The sequence below is a fragment of the Taudactylus pleione genome, unplaced genomic scaffold, assembly GCF_031769625.1.
Source record: "Taudactylus pleione unplaced genomic scaffold, aTauple2 ptg000711l, whole genome shotgun sequence".
Lineage (NCBI taxonomy): Eukaryota > Metazoa > Chordata > Amphibia > Anura > Myobatrachidae > Taudactylus > Taudactylus pleione.
The window spans coordinates 7455004-7469135 of NW_028285113.1; the positions used below are offsets into that span (position 1 = coordinate 7455004).

The 14132-nt window shown below is 44.6% G+C and overlaps 1 protein-coding gene across 1 annotated transcript; it reads right to left on the bottom strand.

Moving 5' to 3' along the window:
• Positions 1–612: 612 nt before the first annotated feature.
• On the bottom strand, positions 613–13905 carry LOC148477474 (collagenase 3-like). Its single transcript, XM_088456748.1, has 10 exons — positions 13693–13905; positions 11790–12031; positions 11258–11406; positions 7668–7793; positions 6455–6616; positions 6253–6370; positions 6024–6157; positions 4271–4430; positions 3379–3482; positions 613–2327 (listed from the first exon to the last, which is right to left on the bottom strand). Exons 1-10 carry the CDS (start codon positions 13888–13890, stop codon positions 2227–2229), a joined length of 1494 nt encoding a protein of 497 aa, XP_088312874.1. The 5' UTR covers positions 13891–13905; the 3' UTR covers positions 613–2226.
• Between the last annotated feature and the right edge of the window lie 227 nt (positions 13906–14132).

Below are 14132 nucleotides of genomic sequence, written 5' to 3' on the forward strand. Positions count from 1 at the left end.
GGCTAGTTCGTGCACGCGCAGTACGATGCATACGCATGCCCAGTGCGAAACAATATCGACGGGGTGCGTGCAAATTCGCAGCTGCGTTCCTTCCTGAATCAGACCCTGTGTCCCTTTAAGTAGGACTTATCTTCCTTACACCTTATTTTCCATCCAGACTAGACGTTCCTGGGTAAATTTACTAAGATGCGAGTTCTATTAAGAAGTGATGTTGCCCATAGCAACCAATCAGATTCCAGGTATTATCTTCTAGAAGGTGCTAGATGCATGAGAAGTAGAATCTGATTGGTTGCAACATCACTTCTTAATAGAACTCCCGTCTTAGTAAATTTACCCCCCCAGGTGCCCGTAATCCTCACTTGCACTTCCATATGATATTACATGAAGGCCATTTGGGCTGGGAGAGCTTGCAGTTTGGTACTATATTCCCTATGTGATTTACATTGACTCATGAAGCAGTAACTTCCAGCAAAAAAACTGAATGACGCCTATTAGGATTTCATTTTTCGCTCCGTCAACAGGTCAGGGTTATTCCAGGACATAGAGAAACTGAGAGAATGTGTGTAACTTAGTGTTTGCAATCTAATGAAATGTGGCAGAAGAAAAACAACATTTTGTAAATATATTTTTTATTATGACATTCAGCTTAGGAATTCATGAGAAACATCGTCTGTTTTTAAAAAAAAAACATACCAAATAGACAAACATATTCTTATAAGGACATGCAAGTCATTGAATATACATACATACAATGGAGTCAGGGGACCTAGCACCTACATACAGTGGGAACAGCCATTTTGTGCCTTAGGAGCATATACAGGGGCGCCGAGAGGGGGGGGGGGGAGCGGGTACAAATTACCCGGGCCCGGGCTTCCTGAGGGGCCCGGCGGGGTCCCGGGTCCTATGTCGCCCCCCCCTCCCTCACAGCAGCCCAGCACACAGCGTCTCCTATGCCTGTGGGGGGAGCGATCACACTGATCGCTCCCCACCTGGCTTTGTGCTGGGCTGAGGGGGCTCAGAGCGCCCCCCTCGCCAACGCGCAGCGCCGATATTTTTTTCCCGAAGAGGGCATGGCCACGCCTCCCGCGGTTAGGCCACGCCCCCTGTTACCCGGGCCCGCCGCAGCTCTTGGCGGGCCTGGGCATATTTATCTCAATCCACATTTTTAATGTGAATGTGATAAATATTTTTCACCCAAATTCGCAATGTGCTTCCCATTCCGGAGCGTGGTAAATCCGGCAGCGGATGAAAATGGAAGGACTGCGGAGCAAGGATATCTGCTGCGATCCCTCCATAGTACATCTGGGGCAAACTTAATATTTGCGGGTACCCCCGGAAAATGGCAGTTTTCTGGGAATATCCTGCAAATATTTAATTATTTATAAATAGGTCCCTTAGTGATGTCACTAGTTCTTAGTGAATGTGACTTGATAGACTGTACTAAGTATATTGGTTCAGCACACAAAATGGCTGCCTCTTTTACGCGTGGGCGACGGGTACATGTTTATCACCTGTGTTATATTAAACAGGCAACAATTTTTTTTGCTTAAAAAGCAGCACCGTTAACCATTTCTATATTGAAACTACAACACCTGGTAAGAAACAGACTAATGCACCATGAAACCTACGTCACTAGCAACGAGGGACAATAAATAGCTAAAAAAAATATATTATTCATAATAAACCAAACCAGCAGTGCTATAACATGTAATAAGAAAAATCCTTTTGGTGAATAGTTATTCTGCACCAGGCAGACGCGTTTCTCTTCTCATTTTTGTGTTACTAGAAATGACTGAGCATCACTAGACAAACCTAATAATGACATCTGTATCAATCTAACACATATCCATTTATATCCATACTATCTGCCCAATCTGATTGCCCCCTCAATTAATATGCAGACTACTCTGGGGGTCATTTATGCCCACTCTGAATTATTAATGTACAAAAAAAAAGTGTGTGCAGAATGTCACCCCTATGGCTCTGCAGGGCCATTGAGACATCCACGGGGCCCCGAGTGCAGGAGAAGCATGGCCAAATCTGGGAGGTGTGGCCACGTTCCCTTGCCCCTGCTGAACTGGCCTGGGCCCCCACGGGGCAGGGACACAGGGGGGAGGGCATTCTAATTACCCAGGGTGTGTTTAACATACATGGATACAGTAGATGTGATTCTGCACCAGACTCCACCACTGTCTGCCATAAGGGGGACAATGGACATTCAGAGGATTAGCACCACAGGAGAGAGTTGGTCTTCATTACACGGGTTACTTTTCTACTCCAAACGCTGTATTCATATTGAAGGGGCCCATTGAAGAAGTAAATGTAGCCTAAAATAGACATATAACAATATATAAATAGACATTCTCTTTCAGATGTTTAGATATTGATGGGCCTGTCCCACCATCTTGCATTCAGCACAATAGTCCTGATTGGCGGGAGGTTGGGATGTATATACCCTGTCGGATGCAGTGGAGACATGTGCCTCTACTAATGATGCCCATCTACTATCGATGGTTTTGCCCTAGATGGCAAGTGTTTTTTACCTATTGATGGTGCATCCCTCGATGCTGAGAAAACATTGGTGGCACCGGTCTGAAGGCTGAGGTCTGTGCATGTGCAGCACTCAACCATCAATGTCTACTCTAAACCATCAATGGTTTCTTAACAATGGTATAAAACCATTGACCATAGCTGGTACAGCCTCTGATAGCCATCACTGCATGCAACAATATAATATATTTTTTTTCTGCTAAGCAAAGGCCAAACACAGGCCACACCCCCTGTATGCTGCAGTCCAGCCCCATCTGGCTTTTGAACCTACCAATATTGGAAGAAACAGGTTGCTTATTTTTCACAGTTCATCAAAGCAAACGTCCTCCTAATATTTCCTGCCTTTTAGAACCTATTACATTATAGGTCAACAGGGTCACGCAAGAGAGACCCTTTTTTTATGTTTATAACATAGTGCACAATAAAAGCCAGGCTGGAGTTTTCTTTGAATTGAATGGTGATTTAAGTCCAGCAATTTACTGACTCTGCACATGCTCAGTAGAGCAGAGTGACAGCCCCAGGGTGATAAGAAATCCTTCTCAATCTAGATATTTTTCACCGATGCAATGGAGAATTGCTAAAATGGCATAACTGTAAAATAATGACAAACTGCAAAAATAAGTCACTTACAAATATATATATATAAATATATATATATATATATATATAATATATATAATATATAAATATATACACATTTCCCTGCATTAATTGGTTGGTTTAATAAATATGTCCCTATGTGGTTTATTTAAAAAAAAACAATAGCTGGTGTAAAGGATTAATAAGAAAAGGTGTCAAAATACAGTAAGGTGGTAGTCCAATATTTACCATTTCTTCTGTACGCTGCATCAACTTTATCGCCAATTCCCAGAAAGTCATCTGCTATAAACCTGGGGTAGCCTTTGTCTATAGTCATACGTTCTTCATCATAACTGAAACAGAGCACAGTAATCAAATAAAGTATAAAATGTTCACTGCAGTAACTGAGATCTGTCCCTCTCTCCCTACTGAACTGGACGTTGAAATCTTTACCAATGGTTTAACACCCAGAAGTCCCACTGGTGTCCTCCCAGAGTTGGGAGTGTTCCGATAGGATCCCTCTCAGGGAGAGCATCCCGATAAGAAGCCCGTAGGCTTCTATTGGGTAACGCCCCCTGAAGATGGCGTTACCCACCTGGACGAAGCACCGGCCTTAGGGCCTGATTCAGACCTGCTCGCAAGCGCATATCGCTCGCGAGCGGGTCGATGGCCGGGTAGTGCGCACACGAGCCCCAGAGCGAGTGAGAAATTCTCCATGTTTTGTAGGCAGTTTGGGGAAGGAACGCCTGCCGTTTGGGGGTGGCCCTACTGACATCACGAGCGATGCCAGTAGTGAGCTTCCGGCTCTATTAGAGACAAGGGTCTCGTCGCAAGCCCGATGGTCGCGACCATCGCGACCATCACCTGGCCGCTCGCTAAAGCCAGGAGGCCGGCTCAAAAAAAAATATGCCGCCCTGATTCAGAGCGAGCGCTCTGAAAGAGCGTCCGGCTCTGAATCAGGGCCTTAGTACATATGGAAAATGCAGTACAACCCCACGAAAATGCAGTTTTACACTTTAGTACATCCCGCCCAATATCACCAGCGATATTGTGAGATTGCTGTGCCTGAAAATGATCCCCCAGTGCTTATTGAAAGGGGTAGTGTACCATTGGCTTCACTGCCGGACATTATATTTCATACCTCCAATATTTGTCTCCAGTGAAGAAAAGCGTTTTGCCAGTGGCATCATTATGAACGGCTGCATCTATAGATTTGAGAGTTTTTGGAAATCCAAGCTCATGCAATTTTTTGGGATAATCATCCACTATATCATATCCATTCAGAGCCCAAAATTTCTTCCCTGTAAAAGGTATAATGAAATGACAGTATCTTACACATCACAGTAGATATAGTATAACCATGCAACATTTACTGTGACTGTCACAATTAGTATTGTCATATTAATTATTAGGCTTCTACCAAGCAGAACATTTTGTCTAAAATGATCTACCTATCGTGTGCTGCTTCTTTATTTTGTTGTGTTTTTGTCAGTGGCATTTTGGAATTATTATAGCAGTTGTGTATGCACTTTGCGGGCGGTAAATACTTTGGGCGGGATGTACTAAAGTGGAAAAATGCGGTAAAACCCCTGAAAATGCCAGTTTTGAGGGTTGTACCGCATTTTCCATATGTACTAAGCACCGGAATGCAGCTTTGTCCCAGGTGGGAACGCTATCTTCAGGTGGCATTACCCAATAGAAGCCTATGGGCATTTTAACAGGGGCCTCCCCTGAGAGGGATCCAATCGGATCCCTCCCATCACTCCCCCCACCCCCCACCCCCTGCCACGGCATGCAGCCTTCTGCGCATGAGCAGAAGGACGTCAAAGGGACTTCTGGGCATTAAACATGGAAGTCCCTCTATCTGGGAGCATCGCAAAGGACAGCTCTTAATGGCAGAACTGTCCTTTGCGATGTATATCGCATTTCTACGTACATACCGCGGTAATCAGCCGCGGTATGTACCTGTTGAGAGGCGGGATGTACCGTATTGCGAATGTGATGCTTAGTACATCCCGCCTTAAATACCTATCCTTATTTTTCTAATGCGGTCGTCAAACAGAGGTTTTAATAATTAGAGTGTTGAAGTGGCATAGAAGCCCTGACTGATTGGTGGGCTCACAACCAATCAGATGACACACTGAATAATCCACCCCTCCAGATCAATTGCTGTGAGAATCAGTGATCGGCCATTACCACATGATACTTGTTGCCTATTTAATATTATATCACATCATATATTGATAATAGTAAATAGTATGGTTTTGAACTATATTTAAAAAAAACGATGTATTTAGTATATTCGGGGCTTATCCATTACAGAATACAGTATGCCTAGTGTGTATATTCACAATCAAGAACTACCTATTGTGCTGGCCTAATCCGTCTGAGAGAGTTCTTATGCACCTAATAAACAGGCACCAGCCCAACATCACTCAGTCACTCAGGGTCTTTCATTAGAGAATGTGTAATAAGCCTTATCCTATTTGCAATGTTTGATAAAACAGGCAGAAATAAGCTATTATCTTCCCCACAGTGCACCATAGTTGTACAGACATGTGTACCTCCTATGCCAAGTAAAATAAAGTGTCACCTTTAGCTAGGAGTTGGAGGGGGGAGGCTGGAACCACATAGCCATGCGGCAGTGGTACGGTAACCATATGGGGCTACACAATGCTAACGGCCTACCGGGGCCAAAAATCAAATCCAGCCTGAAAATAGATGCACTCTGTATTCGAATGGATCAGTGCCGACAAATGATAAAATGTAGTTTCAGGTGCAGACAACAGTATGTCGTCTGATTGGATCACGCAATACCCCAATTGTAGTCATTACAAAATGATTAACAAAGATGTGTCTATGTGAAAATGACTCATTTGTCAGTAGGACCATACCTCTAAAAATATATACAAGATCCTTCTCTGGATATTCGTAAGCAGCATCAATTTTATTGGGAAGTTCAGGCCAGAAAGACTTAATCAAGACCAACTCAGCTTCTACCATCTGAGGATGAACCCTCCAAAAGAATCTAGTCACAGGAGAGATACACAGAAATCCCTTTATTACAGTGATGGATCGTACATTTAATTCTAAATGCCCTGTTAGTCATCCTATTCTACCAACCTGTCTTTGAAGATAAACTTTTCCCCCCTGAGCTCCGTTATTGCATCAATATCCAGCTCTGGGTCGCACTTCTCGGGTGTTTTGGGATGTTTTGGGTTCGGGTCTCTGTTACCAGGTCCTAGAATACACAATAACATTCCTAACGGGTCACTCTTGACATATGTGAGAACCCATCAATCAATATCATATGTGTGATACTCACCATACAGTTCCTGGATCCCCTGCACGTCATCATCAGGAAGAACAAAGCTACTGGTCTCCGTGTATGTGTACACCGGATACATCAGAGACCCTGGATCCCTGGAGTGGTCCAGCCCCAGCGCATGGCCAAATTCATGAGCAGCGACAATAAACAGATTGTATCCTGCAATATATTATTATTATTCTTCAGAACTATTCAACTAATCGAAGGCTCAAGTAGACTTTTTTTTGCATTAGGAGCTTAATATCTAAAACTGTTAACAAGTGGATCTAGAACCTCTGCCAATGTGATTCCATGGAGAATAGCAAATGGCAACATTCTAATACGCCATGAAATTTTGTAACTATACTCAGCGCTGAGAGTGATTGGAATCACATGGTTTATTCTAAGATTCTAGGATAGGCTGGTGACCGCCTTTGGTGGGTGTTTGCAATCCCAGACTGACATCAGCAGTAGAGTCCCTTGGAATGGTCTGACCACCAAATGGGTGATTTGTACAATTCAGGCTACTGGTGTGAGTGGGTCGTAATGTGTATATCCAACTTTTATTCTACTCTGTTACATTTCAATAAAATTGCCTTCCCATGAGACTCCTCCATCTACTCACAGCACTGACGTGCGGTGAGGTCAATGGCTGGGGAGGCACACATGGAGATGGGTCTGAGTGCTGAAAGCCTGTCTCACCCCTTACTCACTGTAACTTTAGCTCTCACTACACTAAGCTTCAGTGCCCATTGATTCTCCTACCTGCATTACTGTGTCTTCTCTTTCTTCTGCTGACTGAGCTCCGATCTCTAAACACTGCAGTGCACTTCCTGGTCACATGACATATCCAAGGTGTCCATCAAAGCTCAAGGCACGCCCCCCATACTCAGACACATGGCTCTATTGGCTCTCTTTTTGTGCAGCTTACTGCCCGTGGTGTGGCCCCTCCCTTAGCTCTGCAAGCAGTGTCTGACTATACAGAAGAGAGGCAGAGCTGTTGCTGCCTCATCTCTCATCTTCCTGCAGTCCCAGGGAGCTCCACAAAGCTGGTGAGTGTTAACTATAAAAATGATTAAAGTAAACAAAGAAGATGTTTATAGTTATAAATATCTTCTTTGTGTTATTCTAATAATTTTTATATAAAATCTCAGGAGCTCTGCCTCCCCGCCTACCCTGACTGCACATCCCAGATCTACAGTACACATCTGTTCAGAACCCTGCCATATACCTTTGTAGTCGTTTGTGAATATTTCATCATCATCAAAATGAGTGTCGCCTCCAATTTTTTCTCCCGGGGGGAAAGCATGAGCCAGCAAACCATTGGGACCATCAAATGGGTAGTAATCACCATGTTCTAAAGACAGGGAAAATTGAAACAATTGATATCAGTATTCACTGGCAATAACTCAGTGCTTCAAATCAACATTAATAAATTGACCACAATGCATGCAGAGTGTGTGTATCAGTACAGTGCCTATATAGCCAAAAATAGTTCCCACATTAGTGTCGCCAATCCCCAGGTGGGAAGTGTATAATGAGGGAAGCCATTAGGGTAGTATGTCAGGTACCATTTATGTTCAAATCCAAACTTACACTTCACACTTCATTTTGTCTCTTGTCTTCCAGCCTCCTGACTGGCCGCTAACTGTGTGGGTCTCAATCCAAGCTTTTGTTGTAATGGATTAAGGGACTGATTCATTACGGATCGATATTGAGATCGCAGTTGCGATTATGCACGCAGTCTGACTGCGAAAATATGCTAATGATTGTAATCGCAATGCCGTCGCAGCTTAACATACGGACGCCCACTTTACCTTACACACATCCGTAATACTTTGCAAGTCTGCAAAACCATCGGTAACATCGAGTACAATCAGAGCCTCACGCACACTTGCACAAGCTCTGATCTTACTCAACCTCATCACACGCAGTGAAAGCCCAAGCTGTGTATGGCATTGCAATGGCTAATTTATGCACACCCCTGTAACGGCGTACAAACGCACAGGCACACCTGCATTTCGCCAACCACCACCCCCCCGTCACCACCCCCGAATGCTCACTTCCTGTCAATCAATCAGTCACTGCAATCGTAGTCTTCGCGCACTGCGAAGCATACGCAGAACGCAACAATCGCCCAATTCCATACATAATCGCCGTTGCGATCGGTAATGAATCAGGCCCTAAATGCAAAAATGTTTTGCAAATATACTCGCCATCATATTTGTGTTTTCTATATGCACTCTTTAGTAGGTTGTATTTACAACTTATCATTTCTGAAGTCTTACCATCATTAGTGTCTTAGTGTCTTCATCTGTAGTGAATCCAAATCAACAGGTGATGCCTCAATATCAACACGTTGATATTGGGTTTCATCACAGCTGACGGTACCAGTTATAGGAATCACTATGGCAGGCCCGCTGAAGATGTAAGAGGTGTCAGGAGAAGTACTGTAAGTTTTATATGTTGGAAATGTTGTGTGTACAGGTGTTGATATTGCAGTGTTATGTAAATCTGAAGAAACGGCTGTACATTTTCCCTCTGAAGAAACTGTGCTTTTAGCCAAGAAGCGCTTTAGGGGACCTTTTACCTGGAGATGAAGAGGGGCCTGGGGTCACACAGGGGAGCCTGGAGAGAGACACAGGGGAGACTAAAGTGGGGTCCCTAGATTGATTTGCAGGGTGGCCTGGAGATGGAGAGACAAATGGGAGCCTGGAGAGACACAAGGGGGCCTGGAGATGAAGAAACACAGGGAGGCCTGGAGAGACACAGGGGGTCTGGAAAGACACAAGGGGGTCTACGGATGGAGAGACACAGGGGTGCCTGGAGAGAAACAGGGGGCCTAGATGCAGGGGGCCTGGGGATGGAGAAACATAGGGGGGTCTGGAGATAGTAAATTTCTGTAAATACATTCTACTTAAACAACTGTATATTGCCTTAATAGCAAATATACCTGTGATATGTTTCATCGGTAGTGACAGATAGCTTTCTGTGTAATTTAAGGGGCTTTACTACCTACAAATATCTTTAATTTATTAGTCTCTATTTGCACTATTTAACTTTACTACTGTAAATAAATACTAAATACATTGCTTTATCTATCTGTAGATGGATAAACCAATGTGTTTAATAAAAGTGGCAGTAAGGCACAGAGGTACTTTAAGACAGGAGGGGGTCCGTGTGCAGGATCTGATCGTGCCCCCTCCAAAGTCTACTGCACATGCGCAAGTCTCCGGGAACATGGCACCCGCACTGCTTTCCCAGGACATCTCTACTGCGCATGCGCAAATCACCAGGGAAATGGCCACGGTGGCCATTTTCCCGGAGATTTCTGCAGCGCTGCAGCCAGCGCCGGGCCAATGGAGAGATTAGTATATTTAATTGGGTGCAGGGTGTGCGGTGTGTGGGCCACCCTGGACACAGGGGCCCGTGTGCACCGTACACCTTGCACCACTTATAAATACGCCCCTGGTAAGGCATATACCAGAGGTTCCCAAACTCCGCCATTACAGTCCACATTTTAAGGATATCCATGCTTGAGCACAGGTGACTTAACTAGCATCTCAGTCAATTTGATTAAACCATCTGGGCAAGCATGGATATCCTTAAAACCTGGACTGTAATGGCATTTGGGAACCTCTGGGCCATATGCAGTAAAATGTTTTCTGAAGGTATCCAAATTTTAAGAATTAGGACGGAGTGCATTTTATATGCAAGTAGTTAAAGTAAACACCTGAGCCTGTGGGTGTCGGCCTCTAGACAAGAAGGGGCTAGTTGTTTAGTGAGGTAGTGTTGTTGGGTTGGGTTAGGTTTGGTTAGCCTATAGGATTGGCAGAGGGTGGGTCAGTACTATTTCAGAGTTGCTGCTTGGCAGCCATTTTATAGAAATTTCTCTGGTCGGCTGTTTCCCGCCCTCCCTCCATTGAGTTGTTTGGCGTCGGCTTTTCTTGTGGCGGGAAAGAACGGTAGCAGTCGCCATCTGTCTTTGGAGCTTGAGGTGCTCTCCCTTCCAATACATGGCTTAGGCTGATTTACCCTACTGGGGTCAGCGGCAACCACCTAACCTGGTGGGCCTCACGTCGTGTCATTGGGGTGGGAGGTGGATACCTTGGGTGTGGTAATGGGCTGGCTGCTCGCCTCCCATTTAGAAGATCGATTTGAGTATGCAGTTGGTGATCTTGCATTGTGGGGCCGTTCTTTCTGCGCCACCATACTTTGTCTGTCTTTCTTTCTTATTCTATTAGTTAGTTCAGTTATACATTAAATAGTTTCATTAGTTTAAAATTAAATAAAGCTGACCTTCCTTTCCCCTTATATAAGTCGCTGTGTCATTATTTCATTATGACTATGGTTGATGATTTACCCTGCACTGTTAGGAGAGAACACTCATCAGGCGATGGGGAGTTTATATTGTTCAAATAACTATGACATATTAAAGTAAATAATATCACAAGCTTTTGTAATGACATTGGGCAGTATAAACTGAAATGATCATAAAATAATCGTCCCTCAATGCACACTAACTGCCCGGGGTTTAAGAATATCCATGCCACAGGTGGCTTAATTAGTACCACAGTCAGTTTTATTATATCTTCGGTGCACAACCATGGATATTCCTAAAACCAGGACTGTTAGGATATTAGGGTTACCACCAGACAAATACAATAAACATGGCAATGTATTTTCAAAATCTGTTGGATCTTTGCATTACTGAATCTGCCAGCCAGATCACGGATTCTCAACAGGCTGAACATCTATCAATCATCTATAGTCACATTTACAACAGAATCTGAAAAAAAAATTAGGACTTTTTTTTTTTACCTTGTATTCCAAAGGAAATCATAATATCAGCTGTGCCGGACCGCAGCCTGGTGAAGTTTAATGGTGTGACATCACTCCATACTTTCAGTGCTTTCTTAATAGCCCTATCCACATCTGCATGTGGTAAATCCGGGGTGTAATTAACAATCCTATGAATAAAACAGAATAAACATCTTAAACAGCCATAGGGGGAGATGTATTAACACATGGACAGATATAAACTGGAAAAGCTAACTGTCATTTAAGCAAAATTAAGTGAATTCGGGCTCAGAGTGGAACGCGAATGGTACGAGGTTGCGATGCTGTTGCAACGGCATCTCGCACCCTTGCATGGAATAGGATTGACCCCATAGCATTTATAATCCTATTTCTTAACATATGTTTCATTGAAGGCCCTTTCCCTGGCCCTTCCCTAGCCCCTAGGTCAGGCTGACTTGCGATGAGACCGATGTAGGTGAATTATTTACCACAGAATAAAGAACACAACTTTTGGAGTGTAGAGTTGTCATGAGGAGAACTAGAGACATTATACCTGTAGGTGAGATTGTATCTGGGCCATTTTAGCTTCCGTGGGAAGAAGTTATATTCCCCTATATCAGGAACGCCACATCTTGGCTGTTTCATCACTTCAAGAGTCTCTTCATCCAGTTTGCCCGTCACATCCAGGCCAAAGAAGGCCTGCAAATCCTTAAGCTGGGTTATCACACTGTGGGCGCTTTTCCTCAGAATCCCGGCGGGGTTAGAAGAAGAACTATACAAAGTGCTCAGATATTTCTAAGGCGTAAAGTAAAAATGGGTGATATTCCAATAAACAAACACATAACAGGGAACATTCTAAAAAAAATAAACAAAGTAAAGCTGACACTATCATATGTATTCTAGTAGCCTTTATACAGTAACTCCTTGTTGTTCATTAGAATGCAGTGTATGAATTCACTAAAGCCAGTGATATGACTGAGGAGTGACTCCTCTCAGGTCCTTAAGCTAAGCTGAACATCAGCTCACATCACTGTTTGTACTATGGAGCTCATTCAGACCCGCTCGCAAGATGCGATCGCTCACTGGCAAAAAGGGGCCGGATATTTAAATTAAGTGCTCGCACTGCGTCGTGTAAGGACGCCCACTATGTCTTAGCGAGCTACGGCACTGAGCGCTCGCTAGTGTTTAAAGACGCCCCCTTGCCACTCGCAACACACGTCATCTCCGGGAATTGTAGGATTAATCGGGAACATCGAGAGCCATCGGAGCTGCTCGCAGTCCTTGAGGTTGCCTTTCCCCACCGCAAGCACTGCGATCAGTGAGGGCTGAAAAACATGCAGGTGACCTGTTCAATGACGCTACTTTGCTAATTATGCATGGCCTTTAAAGCGTTTTGGCGGGCAGACACGCCTGCATTTGCAACACCACTCCCCGGTTCACTAGCACCTTCCCCTGTTACCACCCACAAACTGCGCTATCTGTCACTCAAAGCAGCGACCTGATAGTGGCTTACGAACAACCAAAATCAGATCGCAAAGACTGTCTTGCGCACGCGCACTGCAAATTATACGCAGGCTTGCCTACCCTCCCGATTTGGCCGGGAGCCTCCCAATTTTCGGGTGCCGCTCCCGGGCCCCCAGAAAGGCAGGCAAGCCTCCCGGAAGCTTTTGACCCTCCCAACCTCCCCCCTGATACAAACGGAAACCCCGCAGCGCGGGGCACGGTGACGCGATTCGTGCAGAATCGCGTCATCGTGGCCCCGCCCCCTGCTTCGCAATGCTGAAAATAAGAGCATTGTGAAGAGGGGGCGGAGTCACGATGACGTGATCGTGCATCCCGTCCCCGCCCCCAGTGTGCCACCAAATGGCCGCCCCCACCCTCGGCTCCGCCCCCAAAGGCCGGGCCCGCCCCCTGCTATTAGCCGACAATCAGCTCCCTCCCGGAAGGCTGGAGCTGATTGTCGGCAAGTATGATTATACGCATGCGCAGATGGGCGAAAATCACTCAGACCGAGCGAGCGCAACTTAGCGAGTGGGTCTGAATCAGGCCCTATGTGTAGATGCATGTAGGTGACGGGTGTATTTTAGAGTTTAATTCTTTTAAATGTATGGTCGTAAATGTGGATTTTTTAATAAGGGTTAAAAAATGTATAAGAAGTATTACACACATGGCATTTCTGTTTTTAATTTAAAAAACAATTAACAACTGACAGGTACTACGAGGTAGATGTACTAAGTCTTGGAGAAAGATAAAGTACCAACCAATCAACTTTATTTTTCAAACACAGCCTGTAAAATTACAGTTAGGAGCTGATTGGTTGGTACTTTATCGCTCCACAAAGGCTTAGTACATCTCCCCTTAAGAGCTGCCCAATTTAATAAGCTATGTTACCAGAAAAGTCCAAAGTAAATGACTCAGGAGCCCCTGAGTGTGCAGTGTATGAGAAGGGTACATACCTGTGCAAAGCGAAGGTCATTATCCGTGAGCTCTGAGCTTTCCTCTAGAGGAATGGGGACTGAAAGACAAGAGCCCAGACAGACTACCAAAACTACGCCGGCTAACGTTGTAGGTGTCATGTTTGGTTTTTCTGAAGCTCTGAACCTCCTGTGGCTTGCATGCTGAGAATAAGCCTCCTTATATAGTGTGAGAGCCATGAGTCACTCCAATGGGGCATGCTAAAACTACTAACCAGGGGATGGTAAATATGATTACTCCAAAATCCCCCCAGAAGACATCCTGGTTTGTGGTGTGGAACAGAGAAAGTCATACATCTGTGCCTGTTTTTTTTTTTTCTTAAAGGATATTTTAAAGTAAACATGCCCTCAGCAGATTGGTGTGTGGGAAGCACAGGATTGCATAAAGTGCCCCACTGTGTAAGGCTTTTTCTTCATTACTT